This window comes from Vigna umbellata, chromosome 2 (genome assembly GCF_029865625.1).
Source record: "Vigna umbellata cultivar VRB3 chromosome 2, Vumbellata_1.0, whole genome shotgun sequence".
Lineage (NCBI taxonomy): Eukaryota > Viridiplantae > Streptophyta > Magnoliopsida > Fabales > Fabaceae > Vigna > Vigna umbellata.
In genome coordinates this window covers 6,095,959-6,112,631 of record NC_142166.1, presented here as the reverse complement: position 1 = coordinate 6,112,631, position 16,673 = coordinate 6,095,959, and the positions used below count along the sequence as shown (strand labels likewise).

Sequence of the window (16,673 nt, the reverse complement as noted above, 5' to 3'; positions counted from 1 at the left end):
AATAAAGCTAACTTGCAGTTATCATAAAATAATCATAAATTAAAAAATAGATCGATCGGTCATACAAGAGGTGTATCAACCGAACGGTCCTACAAACAGTGTATTACACCGAATTGTCCTATACTAACTGCAAAAACAATTACAAGACCGAACGATCTTACTCTTAGCGGAAACCATCCTCTCCAGCCAGTGCCTGCTCCAGAGAACCCTCAATATCTTCTGCTCACACCCATAGGGTGATCATTGCAATGACAAAAAAGACCGAACGGACAACATGACAAGACAGAAAAATAAGGGTAAGTTAGTGTAATTTAGTTAACTATGTAAACATATAATTCTGACAAACATAAAAGTAAACAAAACCAACATGTCAATCATATAACATCCAAACATACATTTTCAGCAATGGTCGAACGTATAATATATATGTAATGACCGACCACTTTTACTCTGATGTATAAATTATGTAGTTACGACATTCTTGCACTCGTGGAAAGGTAAACTGGAAACCCCATGAATACCATAGTTGGAAACCCAAGCCGCCACACGAGGTTAGCCCTTCATCCCTCACTGTAGCTGGAAACCGCAAACTACACATGAGTTTAGTTCGATAGCTGGAACCCCAAGCTATACGCAACCAGGCCTCCTACTATTCTCACCACATGTGCCACCATTCACTACTTGAGACTCGGTGACCATTAGAATGTCAGGATGAATGCCAGCTTAGTCTGACCATATTCATACTTTTACCACATTGAAACCACCACTGAGACATTCCTCTTTGTAATTCTCTTTCATATCACATTTAAATAACGTCAAACTTAACAGTAAAACAAACATCACCCTTGAGCACAACTGAACGGGAAAGATAACCTTAGCCTATGAACAAGACCGAATGGCCGAACACTCTCAATATGAGAATATGACCGAACGGTCATGTAAAGAGTAAAACTCAATCATGAGCCGAATGTCTTTGAAGTGGAATATCAGAACAACCGAATTCTAAAGCTAAAACCGAACACTTGAATTTTAGACCAAACCCTTATGATTTAGAACGAATATTAATGCCTTAGACCGATCACTATTGGCTTAAGCCGAACACTATTAATTTAGACCGAACACTTAGAGCTTAGACCGAACAACAATACAACTGAGTAATCAGTACATGACCAAGCACTATCGAGACCGAGCGCTAACACTAGCTTAACTGCTAGTACTAGACCGAGCGTTTCTAAAATCGAGTGCTGGTAAATGACCGAGCACTACCAAGACAGTATGTGACCGAGTGGTCATAAACAGTTAAAGCCTATGATAGATCAAACGCTTATTTTCACTTGAATATCAATACAAGACCGAGCGGTCATTAACTGAGAATCCATAATAGCAGAACTCAGTTAAGATCGAGCACTAGAGAGAAGCCGAACGGTCAATTAAAGACCTTCAGCGAACTACATAATTCTGTAGAATAACTGCAGAATTATGTTCAACACCAAACCTTACCAATTTCACTACATTCGACCAACTTCTAATCCTCCAACATATATCAAACACTTCTTTACACTAGACTAAGATTGTTTAAACATTTCTAATATCGTTAAGAGAGTTTCATCACAGATTTAAGAGTCAATTCTGCAGAATCATGAACTGAATGACTCAGAATCAGATTTCCTATACAAACCAAACACAATTCCCCCATTTCACTACTACCCTTCCTTCCAATTTCACTCAGCCACTGAACCATAATCATGCAGATACAAAATCATCATAAACACAACATCAATATTCCACACCAACAGCATCGAACACCAATTCATTCAATTTCACATACATTCAATATCATCAAACAACATTTTCATACATCAAAACAAAGTAATTAAATTAGCTAGCTTCCCTTACCTTATAACTGGACCGAACAATAAGCTAAATCAAACGGCAGAATTGGGAGCACCACACACCAAAATCCTAGAACACCTAAAGCTTACCGATTGAGAAGGAAGGATCACCCTAAGAGACCAAGAAAGTGATTAGAAACGAGAATAAGAAAATGATGAGCACATGCAGCCAAGAACTTGGCTTGCATGTACCAGGAAACATAATTTCTAGGAAGAGAGTGATCTTACTTATTCTAAACTTGATTTTGATCGGTGGATAAGAAGATCTTGACTCCCAAAATTGCTCAGACTGTGGCGGGTTGAAGAAAAGATGAAATGAGATGAAGAGTTTCTAGAGAAAAGGAGGAGAAAAGAATAGGCTTGAGTTTTAGAGAGATACAGATTCTGAGAAAATGGGATGAGCTGTGCTTTGGGAAATTCTATAAAATGCTCAAACTCTTTTATTTGACACATCTGTCCCTCCCTTCCAAGTGTCATTTTCAGGGATTTGACAATCACACACAAATATATATATATATATATATATATATATATATATATATATATATATATATATATATAATTTTTCTGTTTTATTGAGTTTAAAAATCAATATCTAAAATAATTTAAATATTCACTAATAAAAAACTATTTTTATCTCAATTAAGAAAATTTTATATAAAAGTCACTAATCAAACTATTTTTATATGGATTCTAAAACTAGTATAAAAGTCTTTATCTTTTATTACGGTTATATCTAAAAAGAGTATAAAAGTTTTACGTTCTATACATGTTATGACCAAACTTGATATGATACAAGTGGATCATCTGTTCGAAAAATCAATAATACATTTGCATTTTCAGTAGCTTCATGGAAGTCTCATGAATCCCACTAAATCCCTACGCAATTGTTGGTCCAACTTCGTACTATGCTGAATGGTCTTGTTGGCAGGTTTCACGTGTTTTACTTTTTCAATTTCTTTTTCAAAATAAAATTTCATATCATCAATGTCATCATTAATAATAAAAAGCTTTGACCATTCATGGTTCTCACATTTTTTTCCCTTTTTCACCTCTCCTTTTTCACCTCCCGAACCTAATGAATCCATCCTTCTTTCTTTCACTAAAACGAAAGATAACTAAACTTTCTCAAAATAAAACTTGGAGGACCCAAAAGAGTAATCCCTGGGTGAACTTTTCTATTAAAGAGAAAGGTCATTTTCTAGAACTTGCAGTGACGAAGAGAAAGACACTCACACATATGTAAAACTAAACTTTTCTAGAAGGTTTATAATGAAAAAATCCTTGAAAAATGCAAAGCTTGTGTTGGCGGCGTATAACATATTATTGAATCTCTCTTGATATGATACAAGTGAATCACAGGCTCGAAAACTCAATAATACATTTGCATCTCCAATAGTTGCATGGAAGTCAAATGCACCCCCGTAAATCCCCATGCAATAGGTGGCCCAACTTCCTACTATGCTGGATGGCCTTGCTGGCAGGTTTTTTACTTTTTCAATTTCTTTTTCAAAATAAATTTTCATATCATCAGTGTCATCTTTAATAATGAAAAGCTTTGACCATTTATGGTTCTCACTTTCCTTCACTCTTTCTTTCCCATTTTCACCTCCCACACCTCGGTGAACTTTTCTATTAAAGAGAAAGATCCTTTTCTAGAACTTGTACTAATTGATGAAGAGAAATACAATCACACATCTATTAAAGTAAACCTTTCTAGAAGGTTTAGAATGAGAAACTCCTTGAAAAATACAAGCTTGTGTGTGCAGCGCAGACCGTTGAATCTCTCTTGATATGATACAAGTGGATCACATGCTCGAAAACTCAGCAATACATTTTGCACTTCCAGTAGTTGCATGAAAGTCCCATGAAGCCCTGTGAATCCTCACGCAACCGTTGGCCCAACTTCCTACTATGCTGGATGGCCTTGTTGGTAAGGGTTCACATTTTTTACTTTTTCAATTTGTTTTTCAAAATAAAATTTCATATCATCAGTGTTATCTTTAATAATGAAAAGCTTTGACCATTCATGGGTCTCACTTTCCTTCACATTTTCTTTCCCTTTTCACCATCCCCTTTTTCACCTCCCGAACATGATGTATCCATCCTTCTTTCTTTCACTAAAAGGAAGGAAACTAAACTTTCTTAAAGTAAAACTTCGAGGACTCACAAGAGTAAGGTCATTTTCTAGAACTTACAGTGTCTGATGAAGTGAAAGTCGCTTGTAGACTAGATAGGTTCCAGGTCATCAACTGCTCGGCTTTTAGCGTCTTTCCAAAGTCGTCCAAAGTTTGCTTCAGTGACACCTATAGAAGGTACTCCGATATAAAATTCAGTAGATGACCGTTCGGTTAGTAATCAGTGCATATTATGTGTTTGTGATGTTAAAGTCATACCTCATTGTCGCAACCGGAATCGCGACGGGACGACGATCCAAAAAAAGAAACGGGTTTCGAAAAGAGATTTTGGAGTCGCCACCATAGTTTATTATGGAAAACTACGGAAAAACCATAAAATGATAAAGCACGGTCCACGAAAACCATATTCTGGGTTCGGGAGTCGGTTACGTGTAGGGAAGGTGTTAGCACCCTACAACGCCTGCCCTAAGGCAGTACCTTTAACTAAATGCACGAATATGATGTGGTTTTTCAAAGTGTTTAATTATCCCCTAAAATAAAATTCTAAATAAACAAAACATATTTTTTAGTTTTTTTGGGCCCGACAAGGATTGACCTTGCTCCTACGTATTCTCATTCAAAATGAGAAATCAGGGTTACGTAGTTCTAGCTTGAAAGACTGTTTGTTTGTTTGAAAAACAGATGTTTTTAATTTTTGGAGATTTTTATGTTTTTAATATTTTCGAGAAAAAGAAGGTAATGAGTACTAGGCCGACGCGAACGGTCGCACGAGTACTCATACCTTTAAAATGATATTTAAATATTTTTAATTATTTTTGAAAAGAGAGATAACGATATTAAGCACTAGGACGATGCGAACGATCACACGAGCACTCATACTGTTATCTGCTTATTTAGGAAGACTTGAGAGCAATGAGTGCTAGGCTGATGCGGACGATCGCACGAGCACTCATACCCTCGTTTAATATTACGTAAATAAGAGAGAAAAATATTGAACACTAGGACGATGCGAACGATCACACGAGTGTTCAACCTTTAAACGTATTTTTGAAATTTTATTTAAGAAAAGAAGAAAAAGGTTTTTAGCACAAGGACGACGCGAGCGGTCACACGTGTGCTTAAACCTTTAAAATGTATTTTTGAAATTTTATTTAAGAAAAGAAGAAAAAGGTTTTTAGCACAAGGACGACGCGAGCGGTCACACGTGTGCTTAAACCTTTAAAATGTATTTTTGAAATTTTATTTAAGAAAAGAAGAAAAGGTTTTTAGCACAAGGACGACGCGAGCGGTCACACGTGTGCTTAAACCTTTAAAACATATTTTTGTAAATTTATTTAAGGAAGAAGAAGAGGTTTTTAGCACAAGGCCTACGCGAGCGGTCGCACGTGTGCTTAAAACCTTTTTCAAAATATTTTTGTTTGATTTTTAACTTTTGTAAAAGAAAGGAAAAAGATTTTCAGCACAAGGCCTACGCGAGCGGTCGCACGTGTGCTTAAACCTTTTCAAAATATTTTTATTTGATTTTTAACTTTTGTAAAAGAAAGGGAAAAGATTTTCAGCACAAGGCCTACGCGAGCGGTCGCACGTGTGCTTAAACCTTTTCAAAATATTTTTATTTCATTTTTAATTAATTAAAAGTAGATAATGATAGAAAAATAGAAAGTAGGGGAGTTACTAAATATAAATAAAGGGTAAAAATAAAGATAATATGGAAAGCTTAATGATGAAATAAAATAAATAAAAAAATGGTGTTTAAATAAAAGATGGGAGTGTCTAAATGAGAAAATGGGGTGCCCAAACCATTTTTCTTTTATAAAAAGATTGGGCCTAAACCCAAGCTAAAAGGGGTGTGGAAGTGAGAACAGGAGCTGCGCGAAGTAGAAAGGAATTTTTTTGTTTACTTGGGCCAAGCCCAGCACTGGCCCGAGGATGGTATGGGGTGCGCGGGTGAGAAAACAGGGTCTGCAGAACGGAATTGAGGCTCCTTTGGTTTGCAGAAACGGAATGGGCTTCAACCCAAACAGGAGGGGGTGTGAATGAGAAATGCGCGTCGACATGAAGAAGAATCAGTCCTGCTGGGCCCAAAGCCTCTCTATCCAGAAACCCTAATCCCATTAGGGGTTTGGTTGAATTCCCCCATTTCGCCACACCCCATCAGCATCCGAGAGGTCCCCTTTCCTCCTCCTCTCAACAAACAGAAACCGTGGACCTTCACTTCCGCCACACGACGATCACCACTCAACCTTCACACCACCGGTAGCCGCCAGCCACGGTCCATGGTGTCGCCCGTGACGGCGTTCGTCACCGGAACCGTCCCTGGTCGAGGTGAAAGCCCTCCCTCTTCTACCGCTTGTCGCGCGCGAGTTTGGACTCGCCCTCGCCGCCGCAAATGATACCCGTCGCCGCCAACCACAACTTCAGGTTCTCGCCTCTCTTCTTCTTCTTCGCGCGAGAGGGAAGAAACGTTGCTGCTCTACGACGAAACCTCACCACTACGAGCAGAGCCAACCGCCACCGATGCCTCCGCGATTTGCCCCTACTCGCGCCGGTGCCGCTGTGACTCCCCTACCACCGTTGCCGGCGTGCGCCACCCTCCGATATCTCCCTCTTTCTGTCATTTATTTCCTTGATTGTATGATGGGTTGTTATGTGCGGGAGTGTTGTTTGGTGAGGAAGAAGACGAAGGCGTGGAGATGGTAAAAAAAACAGTTAGAAGCTCGACTTTATGCGTGTGTTTGGAGAGGTGGTATTTGGTGCTTGAGGATTCAATTTTGCTGGGGATTGGAGATGAACATAAGCGTTGAAGGGTTCCATGAAAGGGGAAGAGAAGAATGGTTTTGTTTTTGTTACTGTTTCTGAATTTGGTTGACTGCAGGTGGGGGGTGACACACTGAGGAAGTTCTCGGTGGAGGGTGTCGGAAACGCAAATTGATGATGTGGTTGGGATAGCGGTTCCAGTGGAGAATGGAATGGTTCAATGAGGATGAAGACACTGTTCCATTGTTTCTGTTACATGATTTTTCTGTTGTGTGTTTTGTGTTTTTTATTTCAATTTCAGTATTGATGATTGGAGATGAACAGAGGCTTGGGGGCACATCTTATGGAACCTACCTCGTTTTGAGCTTGCTTGACATTGAAAAATAAGACCATAGAAGTGGACGTGGGGAGGGTGATGCAACCATGAACATGTACAGTGGAAGGTATTCAAACCATACGCAAATAGCAATTTCAAGAGAGATATATGTAAGGGCAAACAAACAACTCTCTAAGCAACATTACTTACCTTTCGAAAATCCACCCGCTATGGTCAATCTCCTGCTTCCAATGAATACTCTTCTTCCTTGAGCTTCCAATGAATACTCTTCTTCCTTGAGTGGCTGACCTGTGTCTCTCTTTCAGATGCCAAAAAAAATGGTGAAAAACTCCTCAGCAATGGATGATCCAAGATGATGGCCCGGAGCTGTGTCCAAAATCTCTTTTCTCTTCCTCCCGATCCCAACCAAAATCCTGCTCTAAAATCTTCGAAAAAAAAATTCTTTGTAACCACCTTGTCCCCCTCCTTCCAGACATGTTTCCCATTTTTTTTCAATTTTATTATTATTATTTTTTATTATTTTCAGTTTTAATTTTATTTTTCAATTTTTTTTTTAATTAATTTTTTTTTTAATTAATTAATTCTATTAAAACAAATTGAAAATAAGAAATAAAATAGAAATTGAATTAAAAGCAAAGATCTAAAAATATAATAAAATAGAATAAAACCAAAAGGTAAAATAAAAGAAAAATAATAAAAGAAACACTAAAAACACAATTTTTACAAATCCGGACAAAATTGAGTGTTGACAGCTGCCCCTCTTTACTTAGATATTACTAAATAATATGAAAATTTAATCTTTTCGTATTATTTAAGTAAAGCTAAGTAAAGATAAAGACACTAATTTTGTCCGGGTTTCAATCATGAAAGAAAACGAACAAAATAATTCAAGTCACGATGCCAAATGACCAATGTCAAGTAAAGTATCAGTAACAAAAAAACTAAAACCTGGATTTGACCATTGCCTCGCAGAGGGCCAAACTCACAGAACAAAAATTTAAATCCGACCATTGCCATGCAGAAGGCCGATAACAGAAAACTAACACCTGGATTTGACCATTGCCTCGCAGAGGGCCAAACTCACAGAACAGAAATCTAAATTCGACCATTGCCATGCAGAGGGTCGATAACAAAAAATTAAAACCTGGATTTGACCATTGCCTCGCAGAGGGCCAAACTCACAGAACAGAAATTTAAATCCGACCATTGCCATGCAGAGGGTCGATAACAAAAAATTAAAACCTGGATTTGACCATTGCCTCGCAGAGGGCCAAACTCACAGAACAGAAATCTAAATTCGACCATTGCCATGCAGAGGGTCGATAACAAAAAATTAAAACCTGGATTTGACCATTGCCTCGCAGAGGGCCAAACTCACAGAACAGAAATCTAAATTCGACCATTGCCATGCAGAGGGTCGATAACAAAAAATTAAAACCTGGATTTGACCATTGCCTCGCAGAGGGCCAAACTCACAGAACAGAAATTTAAATCCGACCATTGCCATGCAGAGGGTCGATAATAGAAAATTAAAACCTGGATTTGACCATTGCCTCGCAGAGGGCCAAACTCACAGAACAGAAATTTAAATCCGACCATTGCCATGCAGAGGGTCGATAACAGAAAATTAAAACCTGGATTTGACCATTGCCTCGCAGAGGGCCAAACTCACAGAACAGAAATTTAAACCCGACCATTGCCATGCAGAGGGTCGATAACAGAAAATTAAAACCTTGATTTGTAGCTTTGAAAAGTTGATAAATGCCAAGTTAAACACGAAGATTTTGCAAACAATTCTCTTCGCTTACTCTGAGATGATGTTATGTCATGATGATGCATGAATGCATAGACACATGAGACTTTCATTTTGTTCTTTTCTTTTGTTCTCGCTTTTCATCATTTTTTTTTTTTTTTTTTTTTTTTTTTTTTTTTTTTGAAATTCCATGCTTGGAATCCATTGTTAATATTGTCATCAAACACAATGTACGTTCAAAACGCATTCCTAAAAACAACGTTGATAGGTATAGAACCCTTTGACGAGCAGAAAGTGTAACCCTGAGTTAAAATTCTTTTTATCGCTTTTTGCAATCCAAATTAACTTGAACCCTGTAGAAAGTGGAAGAATGGTTATGAAAAGCAAATGAATAATGATTAACGCATGTGTGTTTCTCCTTTGGGGAAAAGTGCTATTAACATGTTGTGCTCCCATACTGCCCCAGTTTTGCACAATGGAAAAGTAAAAAGATTTGGGTATGAAGGATTCCCCCAAATTGGATGATCTTCGATTGACAGGGAGACGTTTTTTTTTTTTTTTTTTTTTTTTTTTTTTTTTTTTTTTTTTTTTGAAAATAACACTGAATTATGTCGTTCACCACATCATTTTGTTTCAAAGTCAAATTCATGAGAAAGATTAGGACCAACAGTCCTCAGTCAGTGTGGACTTTTATGGGCTTGTACCGTGGCTAGAGGACAAAGGGTTTTGAAAGAAAGGATAATAAAGGCCCAAATAATTTGTTTGACGGTTAAAATCTTCAGACAAGAATCATTTGCAAGGTGCCCAGTCAATTGTCCTTAGGGATTTGAACTTCAAGCATATTTTATTGTTGTTGTTTTTTTTCTTTTTTTCTTTCCTTTTGGATCATTCTTTTCGTTGCCCCTGTTGTGGTCTTTTATGATATTTCCCCTTTCATTCATTTTTTCTCAACTTTGGATGCTTGTGATGTACCCTTTCAAATTGACGTCGACATGCTAATGATTCTTGTCTAGGGTGATGAAAACAATTATGAATTTTGGCTCAAAAGGGGTGCAATTGGATGAACTGTTTTTTGACGATTGGATAACGAAAAACGGCCACACGTCACCCGAATCTTGTTTGTCTGACTTTCTCTTGAATTTAAACCTGAAACTAAACTATGTAGTGCTTGACACATCAATTTCATTTTTTTTTCTTTTTTTTTTTTTATCTCCCTAATCAATGGATTATCGGTGGTATGTAACATGATGAAAACTGCCCCAATATTAGGCATATGGCGAAATCCTTCGTCTTGTGAGAAACGAATAAGTTAGGGTTCAAGTAATGTGAATGCAGATGCTTTATCAAGAAAAGAACCCGGTTACACCCAAAACCTTGAATCAGGGAAGTATTCACCAACGGTATTTTTCAAAACTGTTTTCAAAAATACTATGTCTTTGACAACTTTATTAACAACAAACTCAACATGTAACCCTTTTTTTTTTTTTTCCGACATCCTCCAGGACCGAGCTCGCCAACCTGATATACCTGTGATGCTTTTATCAACACGCGTTTACTTATTTTCATTTTCATTTTCACTTGACTACTTAACAGCTCAGCGTGACATGCAATATTTCAGATGGAATGCAAACAACCAAAATATGAATGAAATCACGTGAAATTTATTTATTGAATAAAACACAGAGTACAATAAGCGTTGAAGATAATATCAACATCCTTTTAATAGCAACCACTATCACGGAATCATCATGCGTAAAACTTTTTTACTGCATCAGAATTAACTGGCAATGGTAACTCCTCTCCGTCCATTCTCGTGAGAATTAGTGCCCCACCAGAAAATGCTTTCTTCACTACAAATGGCCCTTCATAATTTGGAGTCCATTTGCCTCTATGATCCTTTTGTATAGGTAGGATCTTCTTCAACACCAGCTCACCTTCATGAAATTCTCTTGGATGTATCTTTTTGTCAAATGCCTTCTTCATTCTTCTTTGATACAATTGTCCATGGCATACTGCTGTTAGTCTCTTTTCATCAATGAGATTGAGCTGGTCGAAACGAGCTTGAACCCACTCCGCCTCTTCTAATTGGGTTTCCATTAAAACTCGTAAGGACGGAATTTCCACTTCAAACGGAAGTACTGCCTCCATTCCATATACAAGCGAGAAAGGCGTTGCCCCAGTCGATGTTCGTACCGAAGTGCGATAACCATGTAAAGCAAAAGGAAGCATTTCATGCCAATCCTTATACGTGACCACCATTTTCTGCACAATCTTCTTGATATTTTTGTTAGCAGCCTCTACTGCTCCATTCATCTTTGGACGATAAGGAGAAGAATTAAGATGATGAATTTTGAACTCCTCACATAACTCTGTCATCATCTGGTTGTTCAAGTTAGTGGCATTATCAGTGATGATCCTGTTAGGGAGTCCGTATCTGCAAATCAACTCCCTTTTTATGAACTTGGTCACCACCTTTCTAGTCACATTAGCATAAGAAGCAGCCTCAACCCACTTGGTGAAGTAGTCGATTGCGACTAATATGAAACGGTGTCCATTTGACGCCTTTGGCTCTATAGCTCCGATGACATCTATTCCCCACATCGAAAAGGGCCATGGTGCAGACAACACGTTCAAGGTCGTGGGTGGAACATTGATATTACTTGCGTATACCTGGCATTTCTCACACTTTCTCACATGTGTACAGCAATCATTTTCCATAGTCAACCAAAAATACCCCGCTCTCAGTATCTTCCTGCCATTGAGTGCCCATTCATGTGCGTGCCAAATGTACCCTCGTGTACTTCTTTTAGTATCAGCTCGGCTTCTTTTGCATCTACGCATCTAAGGAGAACCATGTCATGATTCCTCTTATATAGAATATCCCCACTCAAAATGAAACTACCAACCAACCTCCTTAGCGCCCTTTTGTCGTTTTCTGATGCCTTTTCTGGATATTCTCGGGTCCTAAGATAATGCTTGATATCAAAGTACCAAGGTTTACCATCTACCTCCTCTTCGATGAAATGACAATACACTGGCTTTGCATGACTCTTCATTTCAATCATTGGCAATTCTGCATCTTGATCAACTTCAAACATCGATGACAAGGTAGCCAATGCGTCTGCTAATTGATTATCTTCTCTCGGTATATGATTAAACGTGATGGAATCGAAATACTCAATTAATCCCCTGATGTAAGCTTGGTATGGAATTAATTTAGTATCCCTAGTCTCCCATTCTCCCTTCAATTGATGGATGACCAAAGCTGAATCTCCATATACATCTAGAATTTTTGCTTTAGACTCTATAGCTGCTCGAATTCCCATGGCACAGGCTTCATATTCTGCGATATTATTCGTGCAATTAAAACACAACCTTGCCGTCATTGGAATGTATTGATTCTTAGGAGAGATAAGCACTGCCCCTATTCCATGCCCCATTACATTCGAGGCCCCATCGAATAATACCGTCCACGCTTTTTCATCTTTGTCCTCTTTATTCTCAGCAAATAAAGCCATGATATCTTCATCAGGAAATTCAGGTTGCATTGGCTGATAATCACTAATGGGTTGATGGGCTAAATATTCCGCTAAAGCGCTACCCTTGATAGATTTCTGAGTAACATATACAATGTCGTACTCTGACAATAGCATCTGCCATCGAGCTATCCTTCCAGTGAGAGCAGGCTTTTCGAAAATATACTTGATAGGATCCATCTTGGATATCAACCAAGTAGAGTGGCTCAACATGTATTGCCTTAGGCGATGAGTAGCCCACGCCAGTGCACAACAAGTTCGCTCTAACGACGAATATCGTTGTTCGCAATCTGTGAATCTTTTGCTCAAGTAATATATAGCATGCTCTCTTTTCCCATCTTCATCATGCTGACCCAATACACAACCCATTGAATTATCCAATACGGTCAAATACAAAATGAGCGGCCTTCCTGGCATAGGTGGACGCAATACAGGAGGGTCTTGCAGATATTGTTTGACCTTTTCAAAAGCAACTTGACAATCTTCATTCCAGACTACAGCCTGGTTTTTCCGTAGTAACTTGAACATTGGTTCACAAGTATCAGTTAATTGGGAGATGAACCTAGCAATGTAATTCAATCTTCCCAAAAACCTCGAACCTCCTTTTCTGTTCTGGGCGCAGGCATTTCCGTTATCGCTTTACTTTATCTGGATCAACTTCTATCCCTCTTTGACTAACAATGAAGCCCAACAATTTTCCAGACTTTACTCCAAACGTGCATTTGGCAGGATTTAATCTGAGTTTACTTTCTCAGTCTCTCAAATAATTTCCTTAAATTGAAAATATGCTCCTCTTCTGATTCCGATTTTGCAATCATGTCATCCACATAAACTTCAATTTCCTTATGCATCATATCATGAAAAGTGTCACCATTGCCCTTTGGTATGTTGCCCCAGCATTCTTGAGTCCGAAAGACATAACCTTATAGCAGAATGTTCCCCATAACGTGATAAAGGTCGTTTTTTCCATATCTTCCGGTGCCATTTTAATTTGATTGTATCCCGAGAATCCATCCATGAACGAAAACAACGAAAATTTGGCCGTATTATCAACCAGAGTATCGATGTGTGGTAACGGGAAATTATCTTTCGGACTTGCACGATTTAAATCACGATAGTCAACACACATTCGAACCTTCCCATCCTTCTTAGGCACTGGTACAACATTCGCTACCCATTGTGGGTATCTTGCCACGGCCAAAAATCCTGCGTCAAATTGCTTTTGGACCTCCTCTTTAATTTTTAGTGACATTTCCGGCTTCATTCTTCTCAATTTTTGCTTGACTGGAGGGCATTCTGGCTTGAGTGGGAGCTTATGCTGCACAATATCGGTATCCAGACCCGGCATGTCATTGTAAGACCATGCGAACACATCTTTAAACTCCTTCAATAGGGCACGCAATCTTTCCCTCACTTCCGTTTTCATACTAGTACCGATTTTCACTTCCTTTATCTCATCCTTCTCTCCCAAGTTAAGTATTTCAATCTCCTCCTGATGGGGTTTTATCTCCTTAGATTCTTGTTCCACTAATCTCAACAGTTCTGGAGAGGGTTCCACATCATCTTCGAAATCATCTTCCGTATTATTGATAGGGTGCTCAAAATTAGGAACATTGATATCATTATTTTCAAAACAATCATTGTCACATCTGCATCATTTAAATTTATGAAAAAGTATAAATAAATAAGATAAACAAAAAATGCCAAATGATGATGAAATGCAACTTTATTGTCACGCTGAGTGAAAAGTAAAAAGAATCAATCCGCAAAACTTTAGTTCTAAAGCCCCAATCGAAACTATGAGCTTAATTAAAACTATTACATTTTGTTCACATTAAGCATCACAGGTAAATCCAGTGTTTCCCAATTGTTGAGTTGAGTATCAGGGGAGCAAGCCCACACAAAGCTCGAACTTTGAGGCCTTCTTCATCCTCCACAGCTGCTATTGGTCAGCATTGATCCACCCAGCACTGCGGAAGCTTTCCTTGATGTCAACAATGTGAATTTTGCTCTCTTTGGGCCCTCGTCTTTCTGCACGGGCCAAACTGCGCTCTTTTCTTTCTTCAATCATCCTTTTCCGTCTTCCTTAGTAGGTTTGTACCCCAAGCCATATCTGTTCTTGTTTTCAACGATTTCCAGAGGAATGCTCGCCCCTGCCGATATTTGCCCAAACCTTCCCCATATACATAGCCCTCTTTTATCATAATCTTAGCCATCATAATAGAAGCACATGATAAACGAGGATTTACTGGAAACTGTTCCACACAAGCATTTCCCACAATCTCCAACGATTGAAAGGCTATCTCGAGAGCTTCTTCAGCCGCTTCGATGTATCGTGTGGATGATGGCCCACTCACCAGAAGATCCTCTTCTCCTGATACTATCACTAGTTTATCTCCCATCACATACTTCAACTTCTGGTGTAATGAAGAAGGCACAACTCCAGCCGAATGGATCCATGGGCGTCCCAACAAACAACTGTAAGCTGGCAGGATATCCATAACCTGGAATGTTATTTGAAAAACGCATGGGCCAACTTGTATTGGTAAATCCACTTCTCCCATCACTTCTCTTTTGCTGCCATCAAACGCCCTCACAATCATTGAACTTGGCCTCATATGCATTCCTTCGCAAGGTAACTTTTCCAAGGTTGCTTTCGGCATAACATTCAAGGAGGACCCATTGTCCACTAAAACACGCGCATAACATGGTCCAGGCATTTCACAGAGACGTGAAGAGCCTTATTATGCCCTCTTCCCTCAGCAGGTATCTCTTCATCCGTAAAGGTGAGATAATTATTAGCAACAATATTGCCAACAATACCCTCAATTTATTCAATGAAATACCTTGCTCCACGTGAGCCTCACTGAGTATCTTCATTAGCAACTTTCTGTGTGATGCCGAATGCATGAGCAAGTCTAACAAGGATATGCGAGCAGGCATACGGTTTAACTGTTCCACCACCTTATATTCGCTTTGTTGTATGAATTTTAAAAATTCAATAGCCTCCTCTTCAGAAACCTCTCTCTTCTCTTCCTGTCGGGGATTTCCTCTGTCTGTGCCCCCTTCCCCTTTAAGAATTCTTTTGCTTTCGCGGCTATCGTTGCTTCATTATCATTAACCCTTTCTCGTGCCAACTCAGGTGATGTGAAAATTCGACCACTCCTAGTCATTCCCCCTATCCCTGATATGTTTTTGACGACAGGATCAACGCTTTGCGTTTCGCCTGACGCATGCGTCCCATATCTCCATGGGACGGCTTTTTCGTTCTTGTAAGGAAAAGGGGCTGGTACATGGATAACCACAGGCGACCTTCCTTGAGTTGGTGGAATAGAGGTAGTCTTAGTGAAACGAATCACCAATGGTTCTGGTACAATCATGTCGGATTCATCACCAGTTTGTGCAAATACTTCACCCTCTTCCCTCTTGTAGCATACCTGCATCAGACCACGATCTAGCAGGTCTTGCAGAATTTCTTCAAATTCAACACACTCCTCAATAGAGTGCTCAGCCTCTGGGTGGAGCGCGCATGCCATACTCTCATCATAATCACCCTTCAAGATACCCACTTTCAGCAACGCCTCCAAGATAAACCTCCTAGAGCTCTTAACTTCTTTCACATTTCTCACCAGCTCATGTTCTTTCACTTCGACAGCATTCGTCGAAGCACTTCCATGCCCAGATAAAGGATTGGACTCGACACTAGGTTTATCCTCTTGGAACTTTAACCACCCAGAATCAATTAGAGTCTGCACTTTATGCTTGAAAGCCAGACACCTCTCAGTGGAATGACCAGCGGCCCCTCCATGATAACTACACTTTGCCTCTGCATCATAGCCTCTTGGGTACGGAGGCTGCAAAGGCTTCAAGGGACAAACGACAACTAGCCCTTGTTTGATAAGCTGAGGCAATAATTCCGTATAAGTTGTAGGAATTGGAGTAAAATTAACATAATTTCTTTCTTGGTTCCTTCTTGGATAAGTATTGGGACCCGCATTCATATTGGAACCTACATTTGCCTCTCCCCTCCAATTATTCGTCGGGATGTATTGTGGTTGATAGTACCCCGGTTGTTGTTGAGGCCTAATTTGATGACCAAATGACGCGTTAGCTGCATGTGGATGTTGACCCCAGTATGGTCGATAGTTATGGGTGGGAGCTTGACCTCTCCACACGGGTTGCAGATGTTGCATGCACATCTCCCTCCTTTCTTTTCCTGAGTTGAAATTGGGTTTTTTGGAGTTTGCACCCACCGACGAG

At 39.3% G+C, this 16,673-nt stretch overlaps 1 protein-coding gene across 1 annotated transcript; it reads right to left on the bottom strand.

Moving 5' to 3' along the window:
* Positions 1-163: 163 nt before the first annotated feature.
* LOC148203266 (uncharacterized) lies at positions 164-12,941 on the bottom strand. The gene is made up of 2 exons (XM_088107421.1): positions 11,669-12,941; positions 164-219 (listed from the first exon to the last, which is right to left on the bottom strand). Exons 1-2 carry the CDS (start codon positions 12,939-12,941, stop codon positions 164-166), a joined length of 1,329 nt encoding a protein of 442 aa, XP_087963547.1.
* Positions 12,942-16,673: the final 3,732 nt, after the last annotated feature.

Bases quoted from the DNA above. Each gene is read 5' to 3' on its own strand.
- LOC148203266 (XM_088107421.1), bottom strand. From the start codon at position 12,941: ATGTTCAAGTTACTACGGAAAAACCAGGCTGTAGTCTGGAATGAAGAT. The intron at 220-11,668 runs GTACATTTGGCA...GGGTGTGAGCAG, and splicing joins ACTAAAAGAAGTACACGAGG to AAGATATTGAGGGTTCTCTG.